At 41.3% G+C, this 16,218-nt stretch overlaps 1 protein-coding gene across 1 annotated transcript; it reads right to left on the minus strand.

Moving 5' to 3' along the window:
- Positions 1-1,134: 1,134 nt before the first annotated feature.
- LOC311123182 (high affinity immunoglobulin epsilon receptor subunit gamma-like) lies at positions 1,135-16,086 on the minus strand. The gene is made up of 5 exons (XM_084197444.1): positions 15,934-16,086; positions 4,471-4,562; positions 2,355-2,411; positions 1,827-1,850; positions 1,135-1,671 (listed from the first exon to the last, which is right to left on the minus strand). Exons 1-5 carry the CDS (start codon positions 15,995-15,997, stop codon positions 1,609-1,611), a joined length of 300 nt encoding a protein of 99 aa, XP_084053570.1. The 5' UTR covers positions 15,998-16,086; the 3' UTR covers positions 1,135-1,608.
- Between the last annotated feature and the right edge of the window lie 132 nt (positions 16,087-16,218).

Consider the following 16,218-nt stretch of genomic DNA (forward strand, 5'->3'; position numbering starts at 1 on the left):
TGGATACACCTGTTACAAGCACACTCTCTCTTTCTCTCTCTCTCTCTCTCTCTCTGACACACACACACCTGGGAAGTCACCTTTCCAGTTTAGTTAAAGTAACAGACAGTTATTTTCAAGCCTTTACATGTAGCCTTCCACGAGGCTCAACAGTGAGGTGAAATGATGTAGGCACAGTACACAGGCCCTCTAGATGCAGTAGCCTAAACAACTTATCTTTATATCGAAGAAACAAACTAAGATACATCTATCTATCTACATCATGATCTACATCTATCAATTTAGACACCAGAAAATGGTTGTTGACATCTACATAGGTGGGGTAACAATTAATTGCTAAACCTGTGCATTAAAAAGAGTTGAAAGGTAAGCTGACAGAATGACATCTCTACTGAAGGGGTTCAAGAAGAAATGAAACAGGTATCTGTCTACCTCTAAAACAGTTCAGTTAAACCCCTCAGGCACTTTCTGCTGGGTAAACTGACCACCTTTTCTTTTCTCTCGCTCTCTCGCCGCCCCCCCCCCCACCCCCCCCCCTCTCTCTTTCGTACACACTCATTGGATTAGGAGCATCATTCAAAAGTTGAAATGTGAGATTTTGATTTAATGTCACTGCCTATGCCCTATTTTGTTATCCAGTACAGTTGCCAAGACATGTTTCATAATTCGACATCTTTTTGAGTTTGCATGTTCAGGTCATGTTTAGGTCAGCTGTCGTCCTGTTTTTCTATGGTGTGTAATGAATGAATGTAAGTAAGCTATGTGAATGTAGAAGGTTGTAGCTAGTGTAATTATATTACATACGCTATTACACAGGTACAAGAGCAACTTAATAAACTGTTACCATATATGTTTTGCAATGTTTTCACTGTTTTCTCCTTTCAGTTAAGTGAGGCCATAGTAGCTGTTACAGCGTCATTGCTTGTTAACGGCATCAGACATTGCATTAGGCTATGCAGATAAATCCCGCCCTCACCACCACAATGGTTTTCTGCAGTGCGCACAGGATGTGAGTCGGACAGTGTGTGGTCGGTGGCTATGATCAGTTGTCACGACATTGGTGTAACGGAAATCAGCCTCTGAAATAGCTATGAGAAACTGTGTGAGAAAGAAGAGGACGATACCACAGACCCATCATTTTGATATTTTATTAGAATTTATTATAAAAGCACCATAGAAGTACACCCAGAACACAAATCTCAAGAGTTAAAAAGCAGTATATTATTTGATAAAACGGTATATTGATCTATATAAAAACATACTTGAGAAGTTTTGAAAATACTAAAAACATCAATCTCAAGCTAAATCAACAACAAAAGAATTGTATAAGTAAGATACAAAGAAGACATACACTGTCAAAAGTGGGACGTTTTTACCCACAGCTCAACTTCCCTCTTTTGATATTCTCACATTTCTCTCTCTTACTACACATACCACAACATACAAAGGAGGCTTTCACATATGAAATGCAAATAAATGTTAAAAAATGTATACATTTTCTCTCAAAACGTTAAAAGCTATGTTAAATAAAAGACATAAGAGGCCTGGGAAAGGCTTGGAGAGACAAAAATGATTTGACAGATGATTTCTTCAACTCTTCATCCTGTACTACTTCAATCTTTTCTTCTGACCGATGGTCTCATAGGTATCCGCAGTATGAGGGGTCAGACCCTGACATAGAGAAAAGAGAGAGAGAAAGAGAGAGAGTAAATATATCATTAAGCAAGGCCCTACAATTGAAACTCCACACATTGACTAAGATCATCTTCACCATCATCATCACATTATCACCATCATCATTATCATCATCATCACCATCAACTCACCGTATAGATACCCTCCTCCGCTTTCTGTGTCGGCGTTAAAGAGGAATTCGAAAAAACACAAACACACAGAGGAACTTTAATAAATCACTATTCATGTGACTTCCTTTTATACTTTCTACCCTATTCATTTACCAACCCAACTGTTTTTAAGTGTAGACATTCACAACATCTTGAAACAGGATACGCTTGGATGTGTGTGGGACTGGGACTGTGTGTGTGACTGTGACTTTGACTGTGTGTGTGTGTGTGTGTGTGTGTATTGCATTTCTTTTAGGAAGCGTGTGAGAGATTAGCTATTAGGTTTAATGTTCGTCTGGAAACCCCCTTCTGCCCTCAACCCACTGTAAAGCTGTAGGGCAGTAGATTTGTCTGTCTGTGTTATACAGGACTAAATAAATGGATTGGAGCATATATCACGTTACATCGATTTGGCTGCAGGGTCTAGTTTCTATGTATCTGGGTGTCTGGGTGTCATGGGGTCTAGTTTAATGGAGTTGGATGTAGATCATGTTACAGTGTGTTTCTCACCGCTGGCTTTTCTGTCGCAGCCCCAGTATCAGTCACCGGAGACATCTGTGGGGTGAACTGAGTGTTGAGAGATAGATGGGGTAAGAACTTGGTAGAGATAGAGAGAGGAAACTAAAACAACCCCCTAGCCTCAGGGACTTTAGGCACTTAGATCTGAAAGGATTGGATGGGTAGGATCAGTATAAGCAATATGTTGAAATTTCCACCTAACCATTCAGAGGACAAGGTGGAGCTACTACCATGGCCATACTGTATTGTATATAAGTATAAAGACTGATCTAAAATCTTTCAGATCTACAGTGAGGGAAAAAGTATTTGATCCCCTGCTGATTTTGTACGTTTGCCCACTGACAAAGAAATGATCAGTCTATAATTTTAATGGTAGGTTTATTTGAACAGTGAGAGACAGAATAACAACAACAAAAATCCAGAAAGACGCATGTCAAAAATGTTCTACATTGATTTACATTTTAATGAGGGAAATAAGTATTTGACCCCCTCTCAATCAGAAAGATTTCTGGATCCCAGGTGTCTATTATACAGGTAACGAGCTGAGATTAGGAGCACACTCTTAAAGGGAGTGCTCCTAATCTCAGCTTGTTACCTGTATAAAAGACACCTGTCCACAGAAGCAATCAATCAATCAGATTCCAAACTCTCCACCATGGCCAAGACCAAAGAGCTCTCCAAGGATGTCAGGGATAAGATTGTAGACCTACACAAGGCTGGAATGGGCTACAAGACCATCGCCAAGCAGCTTGGTGAGAAGGTGACAACAGTTGGTGCGATTATTCGCAAATGGAAGAAACACAAAATAACTGTCAATCTCCCTCAGCCTTGGGCTCCATGCAAGATCTCACCTTGTGGAGTTGCAATGATCATGAGAACGGTGAGGAATCAGCCCAGAACTACACAGGAGGATCTTGACATTGATCTCAAGGCAGCTGGGATCATAGTCACCAAGAAAACAATTGGTAACACACTACGCCGTGAAGGACTGAAATCCTGCAGCGCCCGCAAGGTCCCCCTGCTCAAGAATGCACAAATACATGCCCATCTGATGTTTGCCAATGAACATCTGAATGATTCAGAGGAGAACTGGGTGAAAGTGTTGTGGTCAGATAAGACCAACATGGAGCTCTTTGGCATCAACTCATCTCGCTGTGTTTGGAGGAGGAGGAATGCTGTCTATGATCCCAATAACACCATCCCCACCATCAAACATGGAGGTGGAAACATTATGCTTTGGGGGTGTTTTTCTGCTAAGGGGACAGGACAACTTCACTGCATCACAGGGACGATGGACGGGGCCATGTACCGTCAAATCTTGGGTGAGAACCTCCTTCCCTCAGCCAGGGCATTGAAAATGGGTCGTGGTTGGGTATTCCAGCATGACAATGACCCAAAACACATGGCCAAGGCAACAAAGGAGTGGCTCAAGAAGAGCACATTAAGGTCCTGGAGTGGCCTAGCCAGTCTCCAGACCTTAATCCCATAGAAAATCTGTGGAGAGAGCTGAAGGTTTGAGTAGCCAAACGTCAGGCTCGAAACCTTAATGACTTGGAGAAGATCTGCAAAGAGGAGTTGACAAAATCCCTCCTGAGATGTGTGCAAACCTGGTGGCCAACTACAATAAACGTCTGACCTCTGTGATTGCCAACAAGGGTTTTGCCACCAAGTACTAAGTTATGTTTAGCAAAGGGGTCAAATACTTATTTCCCTCATTAAAATGCAAATAAATTTAAAACATTTTTGACATGCGTTTTTCTGGATTTTGTTGTTGTTATTCTGTCTCTCACTGTTCAAATAAACCTACCATTAAAATGATAGACTGATCATTTCTTTGTCAGTGGGCAAACGTACAAAATCAGCAGGGGATCGAATACTTTTTTCCCTCACTGTACATGAAATGCCAGTTACAGTTGTCGTGGCTATTGGATAGGGTATAATAATAATAATTAAGTGGTTGATTATATTTGTCCTATTTCACACATGCACAAGTGTGTATTATACAGGTGTGAATTGGTAGAGACCCTCTGAGAGTGGGTATAGCAAGAAAGAGATCAAAGATAATTTAGGGAGGAAGGGAAAGAGAGGGACTGAAATGCAGCTGTACCTTGAGCCTACAGTAGAGCACGGTGAGGATGATACCGTACAGAAACAAGATACCGTCCAGGATATAGCAGATCTGAGACTCACCCATGGCCGCTGAGGACAAAGGAGAACAATTGCTATTTATAGGCAAAATATCACAGTTATTGCAAGTGACCACCAGTAACCTCAGTATATCATGCAGATCTCAAGGTTATCCTCCATTACCTGTTTGGCTGTTACCTACCTACTCCTATCCACACCATGTCAAAAAGGATCTTGGCTAATATATCATTCTGTACTGACAAGTAGGCTTTGATCATCGTCATAGCCTACAAATTTGTCAGCAAAGCGGATGCCCTAATCTTATAGGAGTGGCTATATACAGTGGGGAGAACAAGTATTTGATACACTGCCGATTTTGCAGGTTTTCCTACTTACAAAGCATGTAGAGGTCTGTAATTTTTATCATAGGTACACTTCAATTGTGAGAGACGGAATCTAAAACAAAAATCCATAAAATCACATTGTATGATTTTTAAGTAATTAATTTGCATTTTATTGCATGACATAAGTATTTGATACATCAGAAAAGCAGAACTTAATATTTGGTACAGAAACCTTTGTTTGCAATTACAGAGATCATATGTTTCCTGTAGGTCTTGACCAGGTTTGCACACACTGCAGCAGGGATTTTTTCCCACTCCTCCATACAGACCTTTTCCAGATCCTTCAGGTTTCGGGGCTGTCGCTGGGCAATACGGACTTTCAGCTCCCTTCAAAGATTTTCTATTGGGTTCAGGTCTGGAGACTGGCTAGGCCACTCCAGGACCTTGAGATGCTTCTTACGGAGCCACTCCTTAGTTGCCCTGGCTGTGTGTTTCGGGTCGTTGTCATGCTGGAAGACCCAGCCACGACCCATCTTCAATGCTCTTACTGAGGGAAGGAGGTTGTTGGCCAAGATCTCGCGATACATGGCCCCATCCATCCTCCCCTCAATACGGTGCAGTCGTCCTGTCCCCTTTGCAGAAAAGCATCCCCAAAGAATGATGTTTCCACCTCCATGCTTCACGGTTGGGATGGTGTTCTTGGGGTTGTACTCATCCTTCTTCTTCCTCCAAACACGGCGAGTGGAGTTTAGACCAAAATCTATTTTTTTGTCTCATCAGACCACATGACCTTCTCCCTTTCCTCCTCTGGATCATCCAGATGGCCATTGGCAAACTTCAGACGGGCCTGGACATGCGCTGGCTTGAGCAGGGTGACCTTGCGTGCGCTGCAGGATTTTAATCCATGACGGCGTAGTGTGTTACTAATGGTTTTCTTTGAGACTGTGGTCCCAGCTCTCTTCAGGTCATTGACCAGGTACTGCTGTGTAGTTCTGGGCTGATCCCTCACCTTCCTCATGATCATTGATGCCCCACGAGGTGAGATCTTGCATGGAGCCCCAGACCGAGGGTGATTGACCGTCATCTTGAACTTCTTCCATTTTCTAATAATTGCGCCAACAGTTGTTGCCTTCTCACCAAGCTGCTTGCCTATTGTCCTGTAGCCCATCCCAGCCTTGTGCAGGTCTATAATTTTATCCCTGATGTCCTTACACAGCTCTCTAGTCTTGGCCATTGTGGAGAGGTTGGAGTCTGTTTGATTGAGTGTGTGGACAGGTGTCTTTTATACAGGTAATGAGTTCAAACAGGTGCAGTTAATACAGGTTATGAGTGGAGAACAGGAGGGCTTCTTAAAGAAAAACTAACAGCTCTGTGAGAGCCGGAATTCTTACTGGTTGGTAGGTGATCAAATACTTATGTCATGCAATAAAATGCAAATTAATTATTAAAAAATCATACAATGTGATTTTCTGGATTTTTGTTTTAGATTCCGTCTCTCACAGTTGAAGAGCACCTATGATAAAAATTACAGACCTCTACATGCTTTCTAAGTAGGAAAACCTGCAAAATCGGCAGTGTATCAAATACTTGTTCTCCCCACTGTATGTGAAATCAACTCTTGTGGCATCATCTTCTCTAAATATCACTATCCCCCCCAAAAATATAGGTTTTGGTTATAGATGTGGGCATAAGACAAAAATAAACATGTATCTGTTGCAGGGATTTACCAGCCCCCGCTGTTGGTGCTATTTTTTATTTTTATTTTATTTAACTAGGCAAGTCAGTTAAGAACAAATTCTTATTTACAATGATGGCCTACACCGGCCAAACCCGGACGACGCTGGGCCAATTGTGCGCCGCCCTATGGGACTCCCAATCACGGCCGGTTGTGATACAGCCTGGAATCGAACCAGGGGGTCTGTAGTGACACCTCAAGCACTGAGATGCAGTGCCTTAGACCGCTGCGCCACTCGGGAGTCCATTTCTGAGTATTTAAAGACTTTTCTGTCATCTGAGTTGTTCGTTTTAGGGGATTTTAACTTAGATTGGCTTACCCTGGACTCAGACCACTTAAATAATATTTGTCTTGACTTTAACCTGACTCAACTGATTGCAAAACCCACACAGACTAATGAAAAGAAAATCCAGCAACTCTTCACTGATTGACCTTAATTCTGACAAGTACTTGTCCAGTGGTGTCTTTGCTAATGAGCTAAGTGATCATTGTCCTATTGCGTGTATTAGAGATACCAAACAGATTAACACCGATCCTCTTATAATTATGAAGAGACATAAAAGAAATCCCCACAAGTTTTTCTTCATGAATGTATTAGTCTGACTTTTCCTCTATCAGCTGCATGCCTGACCCTGAATTAGATCTAGAATTGTTCTAATCTATTTGTTTATCTCTGGCAGACAAACACTCTCCCTTTAAACACATTACAGTAAAAAATAGAACAAATCCTTGGTTTTCTAAAGAAATGTAAGATGTTGTTATGATGGGAAATCCAGCCTGGGCCATGGCTAGAAAAACTGTCTGTAGCTGATTGGCAGTTTTTCAGGGAATTGAGAAATAGATGCACTTCCTCAATCAAGAAAGCTAAATCTAGCTACTTTCTAAGTTATATCTTAGACTCCGCTGGTGATCCATCTACATTTTGGAAAACAGTTAATGCACTGAAGCAAGGAAATTAATTTCCTTCCCTGCCTAAGCAAGTTGTGTGAGACTCATCCTTACTGAGAAACATTTGATGTGATGCTTTTAAATCAGCATTTAATCTCGGCAGATTTTTTATTTGAAATAACCGACCCTGGTCATCCAGTCAACTGCCTGCCCCTCTCTCAGTCTCCAGTTGGCTCGATGGAAGATCCGTCAACTTCTAGTGAACCTTTGTTTTCATTTCTACAACTTTGTTCTTGTGATGTACAAGACGGCTTGCGCAAGATTGATAAAAAAAAAAAAACGGTGCTGATTTGCTTGATCCTTTCTTGGTGCAGCTTTCTGCTCCTCTGATTGCAGAAGCTGTAACACATATTTCTTCCCTTACAATTATTTCTCGTACCATCCTTAGCGTCTGGAAGGCGGCCCATATACTACCGTTTCACAAAGGTGGTGACCCGTGAAACATAACAATTATCGGCCTATTTCCAAACTCTCTTGTCAAGCAAATATTCTAGAATTCTTGGTGTTTTTTTCCTGTTTTTTTTTCTCTGCTCCATATACAAACTTATACATACGAACAACAACTAACAGATGCACACAAACAATGACTATATCCAGTGGTGTAGAGTACTTAAGCAAAAATACTTGAAAGTAGTTTTTGGGGGTATCTGTACTTTACTTTACTATTTATATTTTTGACTACTTTTACTTTTACTCCACTACATTCCTAAAGAAAATAATGTACCTTTTACTCCATACATTTTCCCTGACACTCAAAAGTACTCATTACATTCTGGTTGCTTAGAAGAACAGGAAATTGGTCCAACTCACACACTTATCTGATCTGGCAGACTCACTAAACACATATGCTTAGTTTGTAAATTATTTATGAGTGTTGGAGTGTGCCCCTGGCAAAAAAAACAAGAAAATGGTGCAGTCTGGTTTGCTTTATGTAAGGAATTTGAAATGATTTACAGTGAGGGAAAAAAGTATTTGATCCCCTGCTGATTTTGTACGTTTGCCCACTGACAAAGACATGATCAGTCTATATTTTTATGGTAGGTTTATTTGAACAGTGAGCGACAGAATAACAACAAACAAATCCAGAAAAACGCATGTCAAGAATGTTCTAAATTGATTTCCATTTTAATGAGGGAAATAAGTATTTGACCCCTCTGCAAAACATGACCCTTGTTGGCAATCACAGAGGTCAGACGTTTCTTGTAGTTGGCCACCAGGTTTGCACACATCTCAGGAGAGATTTTGTCCCACTCCTCTTTGCAGATCTTCTCCAAGTCATTAAGGTTTCGAGCCTGACATTTGGCATCTCGAACCTTCAGCTCTCTCAACAGATTTTCTATGGGATTAAGGTCTGGAGACTGGCTAGGCCACTCCAGGACCTTAATGTGCTCTTCTTGAGCCACTCCTTTGTTGCCTTGGCCGTGTGTTTTGGGTCATTGTCATGCTGGAATATCCATCCACGACTCATTTTCAATGCCCTGGCTGAGGGAAGGAGGTTCTCACCCAAGATTTGACGGTACATGGCCCCGTCCATCATCCCTTTGATGCGGTGATGTTGTCCTGTCCCCTTAACAGAAAAACACCCCCAAAGCATAATATTTCCACCTCCATGTTTGACGGTGGGGATGGTGTTCTTGGGGTCATAGGCAGCATTCCTCCTCCTCCAAACACGGCGAGTTGAGTTGATGCCAAAGAGCTCGTTTCTGGTCTCATATGACCACAACACTTTCACCCAGTTCTCCTCTGAATCATTCAGATATTAATTGGCAAACTTCAGATGGGCCTGTATATGTGCTTTCTTGAGCAGGGGGACCTTGCGGGCGCTGCAGGATTTCAGTCCTTCACGGCGTAGTGTGTTACTAATTGTTTTCTTGGTGACTATGGTCCCAGCTGCCTTGAGATCATTGACAAGATCCTCCCGTGTAGTTCTGGGCTGATTCCTCACCGTTCTCATGATCATTGCAACTCCACAAGGTCAGATCTTGCATGGAGCCCCAGGCCGAGGGAAATTGATAGTTCTTTTGTGTTTCTTCCGTTTGCGAATAATCGCACCAACTGTGCGATGGTCTTGTAGCCCATTCCAGCCTTGTGTAGGTCTACAATCTTGTCCCTGACATCCTTGGAGAGCTCTTTGGTCTTGGCCATGGTGGAGAGTTTGGAATCTGATTGATTGCTTGCTTCTCTAGACAGGTGTCTTTTATACAGGTAACAAACTGAGATTAGGAGCACTCCCTTTAAGAGTTACCTGTATAAAAGACACCTGGGAGCCAGAAATCTTTCTGATTGAGAGGGGGTCAAATACTTATTTCCCTCATTAAAATGCAAATCAATTTATAACATTTTTGACATGCGTTTTTCTGGATTTTTTTGTTGTTATTCTGTCTCTCACTGTTCAAATAAACCTACCATTAAAATTATAGACTGATCATTTCTTTGTCAGTGGGCAAACGTACAAAATCAGCAGGGGATCAAATACCTTTTTCCCTCACTGTATACTTACTTTAACTTAGACTTTTTCTCAAGTAGTGTTTTACTGGGTGACTTTCACTTTTACTTGAGTCATTTTCTATTAAGGTATCATTACTTTTACTCAAGTATGGCAGTTGGGTACTTTTTCCACCACTGACTACATATCATCTGCTCAGACCCACATACTCACAATCCCCATCCCCAGTGCCTGCATTATTGTTTGCCACTTGGCCTTAAATTGTCTCAATTCGTTTTTCAATATTTCAATAATAAATCATTAGATTTTTCCATTGTGTTAATGATGACAGATTGATTGATTTCCATGTTTTTAGCCTACGCTTTTTCAAGATAAGTGATGAGAAGAGAATCGTCCAGGTCATTGGGTATCTCACTACACCCCCATATACAGACAGACGGATTAAAAGTATGTTTACATTGTAATACTTCTGACGGCCAACTTTCTAGCTCCGCCCACAACTTCCAGACTTTGGATTATTGAGTCATTATTAGTTTTAAAGTTAAGACATGGCTCTGCCGTTGTGCTGTAGAATTTGTGAATTTTGTCTCTTGTATAATACATTCTACAAAATGTATTCTAAATGTACACCAGTCAGGTTTTAGTTGTTTGGATAAGAAGAAACACTGTGTGGCCCTTTTTATTGACCTGTCTAAAGCCTTCGATACTGTGGACCACTCATTGCTTATTAAGAGGCTTTCATCAATTGGCCTGGACCAGGCTGCATGTAGCGGGTTTGAAAATTATTTAAAGGACAGAACACTGTGTGAATTTACTGATGGTGTTAAATCAGGTTTTCTGGACATAAAGGGATCGATTCTTGGTCTGGTTCTTTTCACTATTTACAGTAACAATATTGGTTTATCTATAAAAATATATATAGAATTATAATAACTTTCACCTGTGTGCAGATGACTTTCACCTTCACTGCCCTGCAGAAAGCCTTTGTTGAACTGAAATTGGTCCTTAATGCAGGTAAAACCAAGGATATGTTATTTTCCAATTCACGTAAAAATGTATCTGATGATTTATGCATATGTGCTGTACTTCAGATGGTGCCCTCATTGATCATGTCCCCGCCTATAAATATCTGGACATCTGGATTGACAAAAAGCTATTTTTCAAAAACCGTGTTGATGAGTTAGTTAAAGGGTAACAATTAAGTACCTTACAGTGATTGTTTTCAATTAAAATTGACAAAAATAATAGCTTCTTAGCAATGGGCAATTTCTCAAGCAAGAATGTTGCTAGGACTGTCTGGGAGTGGTCTGAATGGGGAGAGGAAAACTGAAAACTAGCTGTTATTGGCAGGGAGATTTGGAACTGTCTTTCTTATTGGTCTATTAACTAATTTAGCGCTTGATGATGTCACCAGGCAGGCCAAAGCTCCATCCCACCAAAACAAGCTGAAATTTCAGGCGGTCTTTTCAAACAGCTCTTACACTAAAAGGGCTCTATAATAATTTTCACATTTTCGCAGTATTAGCCTATTCCAACATCATAGTGAGGAAATATACACTGAGTATACAAAACATGACATAGGCTGACCAGGTTAATCCTAATACCATACCCCGTTCAAATCCACTTCAATCAGTGTAGATGAAGTGGAGGAGACAGGTTAAAGAAGGATTTTTCAGCCTAGAGACAATTGAGACATGGATTGTGTCTGTGTACCATTCAGAGGGTGAATGGGCAAGACAAAAGATTGAAGTGCCTTTGAACGGGGTATGGTAGTAGGTGTTCCTAATGTTTGTTATACTGAGTGTATATAATACACAAGAAAAAAAGGTGCAGTTTCCCATTGTGCACTGTGCTTTATTACGGGCGATAGGTTCAGTACACCCCCCCATCTGGGTGCACGTTTTGGTTTTTGCCCTAGCACTACACAGCTGATTCAAATAACACACTCATCATCAAGCTTTGATTATTTGAATCAGCTGTGTAGTGCTAGGGCAAAAAACAAAATGTGCACCAATGGGGGCACCAGGACCGAGTTTGGGAAACCATGCAGTACACATCATTGCATTTTGTATCAGAATGTGGGCTGGCCCTCCTTGTAGATCGGTGCATTGCGCTCTTTTTGTCTATAAAGCCCTCTTGCATAAACTTCTGCAATACCTTACCCCATTGTTAAGCTATAGATGTACAGGCTACTGGACCCAGGCTCAGGGATGGCTAAGTGTGGAGATCCCTTCCATCTCCACTGAGTTGGGTAGATCTGCTATTAGGTTGTTTTACACCTTGTGGAATGATCTACAATACACTTTAAATTTTTTATAATTAGTGCCTCTAGGGCATTTCAGACTGTTGATAGGGGACCTTTTTACTGAATAATGTGTGTTTTTTATGATTGTGTTTTGCTTTTTGTGTATAATAACGTGTATTTTAATGTGTATATGAATGTCACGTAATGTCTTCATTGTATTTTGATGTGTGTCGTGGTGCTATACAGGTTTCATCTGGGAAATTGTTGTTGGTCTCAGCATTGACTTCCTGTCAAAATAAAAGTTAAATTAAATAAATGAGGACAAAGGCTAGTTTAATGTCATCACATTCTCATGAAAAGTGTCTCAGTTTTCACTTGAACAATTTGATCATTTTATATTTTTTTCTGTCTTTGGTGTGTGTGTGTGAGGGGGGACCAGGGTGATGTGGTTAATAACCTAGAATCTATTTTGATTTCCTTTCCTCATATCTGTGATGAAACAGCTATAGCTACATGTGAATATATTAACTTAAACCATACACTGATGCTGCGAAAAAAAATGTGTTTACCGTGTGTGTGTGTGTGTGTGAGGGGGGGGGGGGGGGGGGGGTTCTGGTAGGTAGTTAGGGCCATGTAGTTAGTGTGCTGACATTGTTACACATAATGCTATAATTTTTACAAGTGTTAAAAAGAGGACCGATGTGGCCACGGCTTCACTTCTGCTTTCACAGAAATGGCCCTGAACTATACGTAGAATTGAGTCTATATACAGTGGGGGAAAAAAGTATTTAGTCAGCCACCAATTGTGCAAGTTCTCCCACTTAAAAAGATGAGAGAGGCCTGTAATTTTCATCATAGGTACACGTCAACTATGACAGACAAAATGAGAAAAATAAATCCAGAAAATCACATTGTAGGATTTTTAATGAATTTATTTGCAAATTATGGTGGAAAAAGAGTATTTGGTCAATAACAAAAGTTTCTCAATACTTTGTTATATACCCTTTGTTGGCAATGACACAGGTCAAACGTTTCTGTAAGTCTTCACAAGGTTTTCACACACTGTTGCTGGTATTTTGGCCCATTCCTCCATGCAGATCTCCTCTAGAGCAGTGATGTTTTGGGGCTGTCGCTGGGCAACACGGACTTTCAACTCCCTCCAAAGATTTTCTATGGGGTTGAGATCTGGAGACTGGCTAGGCCACTCCAGGACCTTGAAATGCTTCTTACGAAGCCACTCCTTCGTTGCCCGGGCGGTGTGTTTGGGATCATTGTCATGCTGAAAGACCCAGCCACGTTTCATCTTCAATGCCCTTGCTGATGGAAGGAGGTTTTCACTCAAAATCTCACGATACATGGCCCCATTCATTCTTTGCTTTACACGGATCAGTCGTCCTGGTCCCTTTGCAGAAAAACAGCCCCAAAGCATGATGTTTCCACCCCCATGCTTCACAGTAGGTATGGTGTTCTTTGGATGCAACTCAGCATTCTTTGTCCTCCAAACACGACGAGTTGAGTTTTTACCAAAAAGTTATATTTTGGTTTCATCTGACCATATGACATTCTCCCAATCCTCTTCTGGATCATCCAAATGCACTCTAGCAAACTTCAGACGGGCCTGGACATGTACTGGCTTAAGCAGGGGGACACGTCTGGCACTGCAGGATTTGAGTCCCTGGTGGCGTAGTGTGTTACTGATGGTAGGCTTTGGTAGGTTTATTTGAACAGTGAGAGACAGAATAACAAAAAAAACAGAAAAACTAATGTCAAAAATGTTATTAATTAATTTGCATTTTAATGGGGGAAATAAGTATTTGACCCCTCTGCAAAACACGACTTAGTACTTGGTGGCAAAACCCTTGTTGGCAATCACAGAGGTCAGACGTTTCTTGTAGTTGGCCACCAGGTTTGCACACATCTCAGGAGGGATTTTGTCCCACTCCTCTTTGCAGATCTTCTCCAAGTCATTAAGGTTTCGAGCCTGACGTTTGGCAACTCGAACCTTCAGCTCCCTCCACAGATTTTCTATGGGATTAAGGTCTGGAGACTGGCTAGGCCACTCCAGGACCTTAATGTGCTTCTTCTTGAGCCACTCTTTTGTTGACTTGGCTGTGTGTTTTGGGTCATTGTCATGCTGGAATACCCATCCACAACCCATTTTCAATGCCCTGGCTGAGGGAAGTCCCCTTACCAGAAAAACACCCCCAAAGCATAATGTTTCCACCTCCATGTTTGACGGTGGGGATGGTGTTCTTGGGGTCATAGGCAGCATTCCTCCTCCTTCAAACACGGCGAGTTGAGTTGATGCCAAAGAGTTCGATTTTGGTCTCAGCTGACCACAACACTTTCACCCAGTTCTCCTCTGAATCATTCAGATGTTCATTGGCAAACTTCAGACGGGCCTGTATATGTGCTTTCTTGAGCAGGGGGACCTTGCGGGCGCTGCAGGATTTCAGTCCTTCACGGCGTAGTGTGTTACCAATTGTTTTCCTGGTGACTATGGTCCCAGCTGCCTTGAGATCATTGACAAGATCCTCCCGTGTAGTTCTGGGCTGATTCCTCACCGTTCTCATGATCATTGCAACTCCACGAGGTGAGATCTTGCATGGAGGCCCAGGCCGAGGGAGATTGACAGGTCTTTAGTGTTTCTTCCATTTGCGAATAATCGCACCAACTGTTGTCACCAAGCTGCTTGGCGATGGTCTTGTAGCCCATTCCAGCCTTGTGTAGGTCTACAATCTTGTCCCTGACATCCTTGGAGAGCTCTTTGGTCTTGGCCATGGTGGAGAGTTTGGAATCTGATTGATTGATTGCTTCTGTGGACAGGTGTCTTTTATACAGGTAACAAACTGAGATTAGAAGCACACCCTTTAAGAGTGTGCTCCTAATCTCAGCTCGTTACCAGTATAAAAGACACCTGGGAGCCAGAAATATTTCTGATTGAGGGGGTCAAATACTTATTTCCCCTCATTAAAATGCAAATCAATTTATAACATTTTTGACATGCGTTTTTCTGGATTTTTTGGTTGTTATTCTGTCTCTCACTGTTCAAATAAACCTACCATTAAAATTATAGACTGATAATTTCTTTGTCAGTGCGCAAACGTACAAAATCAGCAGGGGATCAAAAACTTTTTCCCCTCACTGTATGTAAACTTCCAACTTCAACTGTATATAAAATTACATAATTTGCTCCAAACTCTGGCTTATCAAAAAAGAATCTATGAATAAAACAATTATTAATTATTAATTAATATGCCATTTAGCAGACGCTTTTATCCAAAGCGACTTACAATGGGCAAAACCATTTAGACAGTAGAAACAGCTATGATTTACAGGAAGGAAAAATGAACGTTACCCACTTCAATAACAACTATTGAAACATGTCGTTACAGGGTATCAACTAAACGGTCAATAATTAATATTACCAAATAACAGTTCAATGAGTTCCAAACAGATTACATTTTCCAATATTTTTACTGAAGACCAACATATGCTCTGGACTCGCCCATGAGATCTGATCTCAACCATGGGACTTAACCATGATACATCATTAACTATATTTAAAAATATTTATTCCAGTGGGGGACTAAATGTATTTACAATTACACTAACCGAAAACTGTTTTGCTAATTTATCATCATGTTAATCCCACAGACATACAACAATTTCATAACCAAGGTCAATACCAAACATCAGAGGTTGTAGTATTAAACTCGACTCACCAGCACTGCCAAAGCTCACCCACAGAGGAAGAGCTGAAAGAACTGGGAATCTGCCTCCCATCATCACAGCAACAGGTATACAAACGGACACAGCAAGATTCTTTTTACCGGACGTCTGACTGCTCAGTCAGTAAAAAGCATGTAGGTTGAGCAGGGCTGAAGTTAGTGGTTTGAGGTGATGACGTAGTGTTGCAAAGAAAGCCACAGTAGAGCGGGGGGGAAGTTGTGGTCGAGCTCAGTCCATTTGTTTTTGTGCAACAGGGCATTTTGAAACAATATCACACG

The sequence above is a fragment of the Coregonus lavaretus genome (genome assembly GCF_964263955.1).
Source record: "Coregonus lavaretus genome assembly, contig: HAP1_SCAFFOLD_2585, whole genome shotgun sequence".
Lineage (NCBI taxonomy): Eukaryota > Metazoa > Chordata > Actinopteri > Salmoniformes > Salmonidae > Coregonus > Coregonus lavaretus.

Excerpts from the sequence above, each read along its gene's own strand:
- LOC311123182 (XM_084197444.1), bottom strand. The coding sequence starts at position 15,997 with ATGATGGGAGGCAGATTCCCAGTTCTTTCAGCTCTTCCTCTGTGGGTG. Across the intron at positions 4,563-15,933 it reads GGTGAGCTTTGGCAGTGCTG|CGGCCATGGGTGAGTCTCAG; the intron begins GTGAGTCGAGTT and ends CTTTGTCCTCAG. Across the intron at positions 1,672-1,826 it reads CGGAGGAGGGTATCTATACG|GGTCTGACCCCTCATACTGC; the intron begins GTGAGTTGATGG and ends TCTCTATGTCAG.